Source organism: Portunus trituberculatus, chromosome 41 (genome assembly GCF_017591435.1).
Source record: "Portunus trituberculatus isolate SZX2019 chromosome 41, ASM1759143v1, whole genome shotgun sequence".
Taxonomy (NCBI): Eukaryota; Metazoa; Arthropoda; class Malacostraca; order Decapoda; family Portunidae; genus Portunus; species Portunus trituberculatus.
In genome coordinates, this window is record NC_059295.1 from 15208441 (window position 1) to 15218440 (window position 10000).

Sequence of the window (10000 nt, forward strand, 5' to 3'; positions counted from 1 at the left end):
AAAAAAAAAATCCACGTCGATAAGAAAGGAGAGAGAAACGAATCGGGGGAGCAAGACAGATAAATGGAGAGAGAATGACTGAAGGAGGAAGGAGATATAAGACGAAAAAAAAACAAAGAAGCGAAGGCGGAGGAAGGACGATGGAGAAGGGTAGGCAGGCGATAAAGGAGAGGGGAAAACGGACAACAACAATAACAACAACAAAAGGACGTGATAATGGAGGCACACGTGGGCGAAGGGAGAGAGATAAAAGAGAGATAACGGATGAGAGAGAGAGAGAGAGAGAGAGAGAGAGAGAGAGAGAGATGATAAATGGGTAGCAGCGACGAAGAAAAGAAATAAAAACGAGAAACGTGTAATAAGTCTGGTAGTGAAAGACAGGAAAGAAGAGACGAGAACGAATAAAGGGAGAGAACATAGACAGGGGGATGGAAAAAATGAAGACGTAGTATAAGAAGGAACGGTGAGGAGGAAAGATTGCAGTAAAGAGAAGAAGATAAGGGAGGAACAAGAGAGAGAGAGAGAGAGAGAGTCAAACAGAGGGAAAATCAGAGGGAATGAGAGATAAAAGGAGGCACAGGAAGAGGAGAAGGAGGATAAAGAGAAGGAGGAGGAGAAAGAAAAAGAAATAGAGGAGCAGGAACAGGAGAAAGAGGCAAGGAATGGGACAGGGAATGGTGAGGAAAGTGCCGAGCCACACTGAGGAAAGAAAGAACCAAAAAAAAAAAAAAAGTTATGCAAGAACGTAAAACAGAGGCAGGAAGTCAGAGGAGCTTGTGTGTTTCCGTAAGGCAAAGCGAGGGAAGGAAGGAAGGAATCAGTGAGAAGCAGCTGATGGAGAAATGGAGGCAGGAAGATGTAAATGGATGAGAGGGAAGAAAGGAGAAGGTGGGTGAAGCAGCAGCACCAGCACCAGCAGTGGCACTAGTGATGTCAAGCGGAAGAGGAGGGAAAGGAAGACTCACAAGAGGGAGAGGGAGAAGGGAAAGGAGAAAGAGAAGGAGGGGGAGAAATGCAGTTACCAGGAAAGGAATGAATGAACGAATGAAGGAAGGAAGGAAGGAAGGAAGGAAGTAGGAAAAGGGGAATTGAAATAGACGGAGAGGCAGAAAGTAAAAAGAAATACACAAAAAAGACGGAGAAGGAGAAGGAGAAAGACAGAGAAATGCAATTACACGGAAAGGAAGGAAGGAATGAAGCAAGAAAGAAGAAAGGAAGGAAGGAAGGTTAAGGCAAGTGGAGTACACAGACAGACTAAAAAGAAAAGAGAAAAAGGAAAAAGAGGAGAAGCAATATAGTTACAATGGAAGTGAATAAAGGAAGGAAGGCATGAAGGAGGTAAGGAAAGAAGGAAAGGAAAGAGACAAGTGGAGTAGATAGATGGACAAACAAGGAAAGATACAAGAAAAAGGAAAAAAAAGAAGAGGAGAAATATAGTCACAAGGAAGTGAATAAAGGAAGGAAGGCAGGAAGGAAGGGAAGGAAAGAGGAAGAGGTAAGTGGAGTAGACAGACAGACGGAGGGAGGTGGAATAGTAAGTAAAGCTGGAGGGATCGACAGAATCTGCAGGCTTTCGTGGTCTTGCGATGTCCGTATTGACAAAGAGAGAACCAGTCATCCTTATCCGGAGAGAGAGAGAGAGAGAGAGAGAGAGAGAGGTGGGGAGTAAGAGAGCGAAGTCTACAAGGTTTAGAGTTCCCAGGATGTAAATGTTGTCTGAGCGGCAGAACGGAAAGAGAAGGAGAAAGACTGTCTAGGAGGGAAAGGCAGAGGGGGAGAGGAGAGGAGCAGAGGGTAGGCCAGGATGTGAGGGCTGCCAGGAAGACGGGACAGGTTGGTTGGTAATTAGAGAGAGAGAGAGAGAGAGAGAGAGAGAGAGAGAGAGAGAGAGAGAGAGGCACGAAATAGATAAAACACAACCAGACCAGAATGAAAGAGGTCTATAAGAAAAAAAAAAAAGGGAGAGAAAAAAGAAACCATTTAAAAGTAAAGAAAGAATTACGCTGAGCAAAGAATTGACAAGAAGATAAAGAGAGAACAGGAAGGCGGGCGGGGAGAGAAAAAGTTAAGTATAGAGTGAAGTGGGAAGCTCAAGGGGCAGATATAAAGAGGAGAGAGAGAGAGAAGAGAGTGGTGAGGAGAGTCTCAGACATAAATATCAGAGGCACGGAGACCTCTGGGGAGCACGAGGACTGCACGAGATAATGGCCACCAGTGAGGCTGTGAGAGGCGCGGCCCATGAGGGAGAGGCGTGTGTGTTGAGGAAGACAGGTTAATGAGAGAGAGAGAGAGAGAGAGAGAGAGAGAGAGAGAGAGAGAGAGAGAGAGAGAGAGTAAAGACATGGCGGTGAACACTAAACCTGGTAATGAGAGTGACAGGACCGCGGTGGTCCATGTAGGGTGAAGCCTAAGCGAGAGTGAGTGAGAAAGGTTCCGTGCGTCCCTAGGAGTTTAAATCTATGCGATAGTTCCAGCGGGGGCCGAACTGTTCCCCTGCTGGCCTCAGGGAATAGGGGGCTGGAGGGTGTGGGAGGCTGTCTGGCCAATGAGTATACATGACACGTTCCTTCCTGTGTATCCTCTTGTGTTGTGGGGATTTAAGCCGAGCTGCTGCCAGAGGAGGGAATAAGTGTGTCTCGTGCTTAGAGAATGGCGGTGGCTCTTGGGCCCGCCGAGTAGTGTGATATGATGCTCTCTTGTGTCGCACGCTAAGCTCTGCCATTTACATTGCTTGTGTGTGTGTGTGTGTGTGTGTGTGTGTGTGTGTGTGTGTGTGTATGTGTGTGTGTGTGTGTTGCAGGGGAAGGAGCTGAGTCATAATGTGTCCGCCGGGATCATCAAGAGCAACCAGAGTCTAGTGCTGCAGCGGGTGAGTCGCCGCTCCTCGGGCTACTACACTTGCTCTGCCGCGAACCTGCAGGGCTCAGGCGACTCCCGGCCCGTGGAACTCAGCGTGAAGTGTAAGTACCTCACCACACTCTTGTATCAAAACCTGCATCACTGTTTTTTTTTCTTTTATTATCTGCTCATGATGGCCTTTCATGGAATATCAGAAAATAAACGATATTCCAACATTTACCTTTTTTTTTTCAATTTTTTCGGCTTTACTACCAAAAGACTTCATACTATTAAAGTGACAAACGTTATGACCGTCATGAACTTTTAATTCTTTTTATCCCATTTTTCCAAGAACAATTTCCATAATTCATCTCTTATTGATAGCGCAGATAATGTCTTTCGCTGTTTTGCCACTTAAACGACCTTCTCTCCTGTCTTTCCATCTGTGTGTCTACGTGGCGACCTCACTAGTTGCTCCCACGTGCCAGGCCGGTCAGAAGGTGGTGTACGGCGCAGGCAAGCACGAACAACTCAACGTTACGTGCAGTGTGGAGGCGCACCCACCGCCGGACTCGTTCAGGTGAGTGAGGCGGCAGCGGTGGTCGAGTGCGTACCATTAAGTAGCTGCAGCGGAGTGGAATCTTCTAATCATGACAAAGGAGAGACAGAGCCACTTTGATGGGTTGGCTGGATGGCGCGTTGGCGTTTTTATCACGATTGGGATTCAGTGTCGAGAACCTTTGTGTGTGTGTGTGTGTGTGTGTGTGTGTGTGTGTGTGTGTGTGTGTGTGTGTGTGTGTGTGTGTGTGTGTTTGTGTGTTGTTGTTGTTGTTGCTGTTGTTATTTTGTGTGTGTGATAAAAAGAGAGAGAGAGAGAGAGAGAGAGAGAGAGAGAGAGAGAGAGAGTGTGAGAGAGTGTGTGTGTGTGTGTGTGTGTGTGTGTGTGTGTGTGTGTGTGTGTGTGTGTGTGTGTGTGTGTGTGTGTGTGTGTGTGTGTGTGTGTGTGTGTGTGTGTGTGTGTGTGTGTGTGTGTGTGTGTGTGTGACCATACTCATATAAAGTAGTGGGAAAGTCTCCAGAGTGAAAAAAAAAGGTTTTATTTTATCATGAAATCCCTCAGTCAGATTTCACGTTTTGAGTTTTTGTTTTCCCTTCCTCTACAACCTTGGCTGAAAAGTTTGTTTCCCGTTTTGTTCCTCGCCAGAGAACTCTGTTAACTTCCAAACTGTATAAAATATAGATCGTTGGAGAGCAAACAAAAATCACTTGCTTCAAAGGTGCCGGAGACGGACTAACGAACGCCCTCCACGGGACCCCCACCATTCCTCCCACACATGACGCCCCGTCCCGCCTCGTCCCGGCCCGTCTCCCGCCACCCGCCTCCGCACCTCCACGCCTCCACCCTGCCATCTCATCACTCCAGTCACACATGCCATGAGAGAAAATTATTGCAACTATGTCTGCAATGATAATGATGTATATTTTCCTACACGAGTTGCATTTGGTATAGAATATGCATTATGTTCATCGTCAACTTGAACAGGAACATGTAGTGACAGCATATTCCGCGGCGATGTAAGGTTGTGTATTGTAGAGAACAAGGAACAGGATTCATAAACTGCAATACGTATCGAAAGATGTGTTGTTGTATGACAGTGACCATACTAAACCATACATCATTTCAGGATCAGTGCACATCATTAACTATGCCAATACATTACCTTTAGTGCTACAATCAAGCTATACATAAATATACAACAAGCTGGCAAAACTGCAAACCCTCATGTACCATACTGCCTGCCATATGCGGACCGGATGCATGTATAAATGTGTGATTAAAGTCATGCATACGTAGTGACGCTGCACATGCAATGGGAATGCAATCGTGAGGCTAGAGGGAAGTGCATTGATAATTGAATATTTGAGTTTTTGTGCACTAAAATCATTGTAACAAATATGTTTTTTTGAAGTCATGATTCTGGAAAAATTCAGGTGATATCCAAAGACAAATGCCACTTTTTACTACCCAGTCATTGCTTCCCGAATATAAAAGTTCCATCGCACACACACACACACACACACGGTAGCTCAGTGGTTAGAGCACTGGCTTCACAAGCCAGAGGACCGGGGTTTGATTCCCCGGCCGGGTGGAGATATTTGGGTGTGTCTCCTTTCACGTGTAGCCCCTGTTCACCTAGCAGTGAGTAGATACGGGATGTAAATCGAGGAGTTGTGACCTTGTTGTCCCGGTGTGTGGTGTGTGCCTGGTCTCAGACCTATCCGAAGATCGGAAATAATGAGCTCTGAGCTCGTTCCGTAGGGTAACGTCTGGCTGTCTCGTCAGAGACTGCAGCAGATCAAACAGTGAATTACACACACACACACACACACACACACATACACACGTCAACAGTGTTCCTCTGTCGCTCACCACGTCTATCTGTCCTCTTGTCTGTCTGTCTGTCTGTGTGTCCAGTGTGCAATTACCGGAAACGAGAAAGATCAGACTCGATGAAAACTTAGCCAAGTAATTAGGGACAGCCATGACCTGAAGCACAACAGTTTTTAGGACGACTCTACTTTTTTATATGAATTGATTGCCATGTTGAGATTTCCCGCCGGGTTCTTTAGCTCAGACATATTAGGGCTTGGCCATGGAGCCGCGCGATTGGCTGGCGGCGCGGCTGCGTGAGCGTGGCATGGTGATCAGCAGTAAGACCCATTAGGCGGAAGAGCGATGATCGTCCACGTAATAATGGCATTTGTATCCAGACGGAATCATCCCACGATTCTTAGCACAATGCTGCGATCCGTCTGTCCCCCTCTCCCCTAAACTCACACACACACACACACACACACACACACACACACACACACACACACACACACACACACACACACACACACACACACACACACGCACGCTCATTCGAGTACACGCTATGATCTTTCGCATTACGTGACCAGTTTTTTTTTTTTTTTTCTTTTCTTTTGATTCTTATCGGATTAGTGTCGTGTGTATAATTGCATTCCTGTACATGTCCGTGTGTATGTGTATGTGGGTGTGTCTGTGTGTGTGTGTGTATGTGTGTGTGTGTGTGTGTGTGTGTGTGTGTGTGTGTGTGTGTGTGTGTGTGTGTGTGTGTGTGTGTGTGTGTGTGTGTGTGTGTGTGTGTGTGTGTGTGTGTGTGTGTGTGTGTGTGTGTGTGTGTTCATCCATTTATACATTATCTATTTCAAAATGGTTATCAGGAATGTTTTAGTGTCACTTAGAGCGATACCATAATGTCCTGTGCAGCTCTTTTACTGTCTAATCCTTTGATAAAATCTCCAGTGTATTCTAGAACTTTTGTATTCGGAACTTTAAATAACCTTGAATGGCATTATAATACACAACTGTATGATTCAAGCTTTATCTTCAGAACACGTATAATTCTATCGTTTGAAGGAATAATAGGGAACTGACCACGTAAAGCTTACCTGTATTTACCGCATAGTGAAAACCGCTTCGTGTTGTATACCTTGTGTCATCAAATGTTGGGAGAGTGATAGTTATGGGGTGCGTGTTCATTTCTCTCGTGTGCACACAAATAACGTCTGTGAATATTTCAGTTCCGGAACTCACTGTTTCTGTAATTAGTGGACAAGGTCATAACCTAAATATAAATACGATCAATATGACTAGGAGGAAATCATCAACAAGAGAAGCCTGAAGCAAGCGAGGCAAAGCATAAGACAATGGGACTTGATCAACACATAACTGACATGATGCCCAGACGAGATGAAATTCTCGGTGATCTTGGGGAAGTATGATACTAGAAACTGATATCAAAAGAACACTCTAGTAGTTGGTAATACTGAAGTGTTGTTATTGGTGCAGTTTGTACACTCAGGTCAAGAAAAATGGAAAATATTAGATCAGCTATGCAATTTCAGCATGAGGAAAAAGCTACAAGTTACTGAAAAGATAAATGAAACTACAGAAAGCCACAACTGATTCACTATGCAACAAACTACAAATTCGTGTGCCGGACAAAAAACTCTCCGTCGAAAATAAATGAGTTATGGGAGAACCAGCTATCTTGATAAAGGAAACATAAAAAAAAAAATCATATTCAGAACATGCAAGTGATGTGTGAAAGAAGCGAAGACTGAATTTCTCCCGTGACGGATGCAGAGAAGATAAATGAGGAGCGGGAGACGCGTGAAAAACCTCCCGGGAACAACGTCAGAAAACCCTCAGATCCCCGCCTGAGGTGGTTCTTGGGGTGCCCGAGAGCTTCCATTTATCAAGACACGTAGTCAGTAAAAATAATACATAAATCATTAGAGTTAAAAGTGGCAGCAACGTCGACGTGATCTGCTAAAACCTTGAAAATATGTTCGAAAATACTGCATCGTGCTTGTTGCTTAAAAATAACTGGCGGATTGGGATTCATGACCTTCAAGGAGCCGCCAGCTCAGAGCAGCGAGCAGCGGCACTTCCTTCCGCTCCAATCATTCCTATATACGGTGATCTCCAAATGTTTTGGTGTTAGTTAATCGTCAGCCATTGTTGATGATGAGTAAATACCTTCAGTTTGCAGTATTAAGGCAAGGAATCAACACATCCATAAGTAAAAATTGCAATACCCAACTGCGCACATATACGTCAGTACATGTCAAAGCTCGGCCCTCAGCATTATCTTTTTTGAGCGTGTCACTTAATTAACAATAAAGTAGTTGTGAATAGTGGTGAGAAAAGTGTTGCTGTCAGCTATTAACTGACGACCTTAAGATAACAAAAGATATTATGATTGATTCTCAATCTGTGTGCAATGAAGCAGGGACGAAAGACACCTGCAGGTAAATAATGGAGATGGAAACAAAATAAAAAATCTGAAAAAACAATTCTATTTTCCTCTGTATTGTTTTTTTTTATGGGTCCAATGCAGGAAAGACCTTCCGGCTGATGATTAGGAAGATTAAACTGTAAAGCTCGTGAAGTTTGCTCAGAGTGCCTTGGTGGGGCTGTGGCGGGTTGCTCGGTTACAAGTGGAAGTTAGGGAACCAGTTCTCTGATAGTAAACAATGGGTACAACGTGAGGAGAGGTAAGCTCAAATTGTCTCTCACTCGCACAATAACATTTCTTGAAGATAAGCTGTACTGTAAGAGATGGAAATCTTTAAGCCTCTTTTCGTTAGAAGGGTGAAAGAAGAGAGAGAGAGAGAGAGAGAGAGAGAGAGAGAGAGAGAGAGAGAGAGAGAGAGAGAGAGAGAGAGAGAGAGAGAGAGAGAGAGAGAGAGAGAGAGAGAGAGAGAGAGAGAGAGAGAGAGAGAGAGAGGACATGATATATGTTGGGATGTGTGATAGAAAAAATCCTCAGCAATCTCGACTTTCATGCACAAGGAAAGGCTTTCCTACTCGCAGATATCATCAGTGTACTGGCTACATAATTTGAGACAAGCACTACTGATCCAAAAACCGAATAAAAGACAATCAGGACAAATTTCTGATTAAAAAAATGAAAAAAACTGCTAAACCTCGACACTGTGAATGCAGCAAACACTGACGCCATCAACCAGGTGGCGCATTGAGGTAGAGATGGGGAGTGGAGTAGGGGTGCCACAAACGGTGTGGTGTGTATTAACATATACCAGATGAATAATCGCCCTGAATCTATTAGAACTGTGTCTTTTTTTTTTTTACGTTATGGCCTATAGCGCCTGTAGACATACATGAAGAGTATATATGGGAAGCGCTGTTCAGCTCCCGCCCATTAGTGGCGCAGGCAATTTTGTTCATAGTGGTACCCATATTAGGGTCCATATCACCACCCAAGCGCATCTTTGGTGTAACCACCTAGAACCTGGGTATCATGGTAACATGTAGGAAACTTTAAACCAGTCGACAAATGGCATAGCTTCAAAGCGGTATCTGGTGGGATTCGAACCTATGCATGGACGTCTGCCCGATCCCTCGCTCACCACCTTATCCACTACGCCACCGCCTCCCTGTGTGTGTGTGTGTGTGTGTGTGTGTGTGTGTGTGTAATTAACAGATAGATGTGATGGGTCTGTCTTGTGTTAAGAATATTGTGTTAAGGATTATGGCTGAATTGCAAAGATTTTTCAGAGCCAAACTTTGACTTATGCAATAAATTTTTCAAGGCGGTTTTCAATCCTGAGAGTTGTTATGAAACGAGAGGAAAGGTCAATAGAGTGGAACTATTCATACAATATTTGTTTTACTCGGCGGCGGCTGAGTGGTCAGCAAACGAAAGCAACGAGACAACCTTTGGTGCGTATTTTTTTCCATCACTGAAGTTATTCAAAACAAACAAAAAAATAGCAAATACCACGTGATGAATTGCCGCCATTACCTTTGTTACTCTCTGAAATCCTTCGGTCACAATGCTTTATGCAAAATCACTCACTTTCCTGGAAACACCTAAATAATTTCTTACCTATTTATAAACATTTTTTTTCACACCAGCCACACATTTACAACATTTAGAATGTTTCCACTGTTAATATAGAGATAAATGCGTGTATGTGTGTATATATATATATATATATATATATATATATATATATATATATATATATATATATATATATATATATATATATATATATATATATATATATATATATATATATATATATATATATATATATATATATATATATATATATATATATATATATATATATATATATATATATATATATATATATATATATATATATATATATATATATATATATATATATATATATATATATATATATATATATATATATATATATATATATATATATATATATATATATATATATATATATATATATATATATATATATATATATATATATATATATATATATATATATATATATATATATATATATATATATATATATATATATATATATATATATATATATATATATATATATATATATATATATATATATATATATATATATATATATATATATATATATATATATATATATATATATATATATATATATATATATATATATATATATATATATATATATATATATATATATATATATATATATATATATATATATATATATATATATATATATATATATATATATATATATATATATATATATATATATATATATATATATATATATATAT

The 10000-nt window shown here is 41.5% G+C and overlaps 1 protein-coding gene across 1 annotated transcript in view; it reads left to right on the plus strand.

Annotated features, from left to right (window-relative positions):
- Positions 1-10000, plus strand: part of LOC123516674 (nephrin-like) — a 157852-nt gene that overhangs the window by 124402 nt on the left and 23450 nt on the right. Inside the window, exons 10-11 of the mRNA XM_045276276.1 lie at positions 2801-2960; positions 3310-3418. Coding sequence (XP_045132211.1) covers positions 2801-2960; positions 3310-3418 — 269 coding nt within the window. The remainder of the gene's footprint in view (positions 1-2800; positions 2961-3309; positions 3419-10000) is intronic.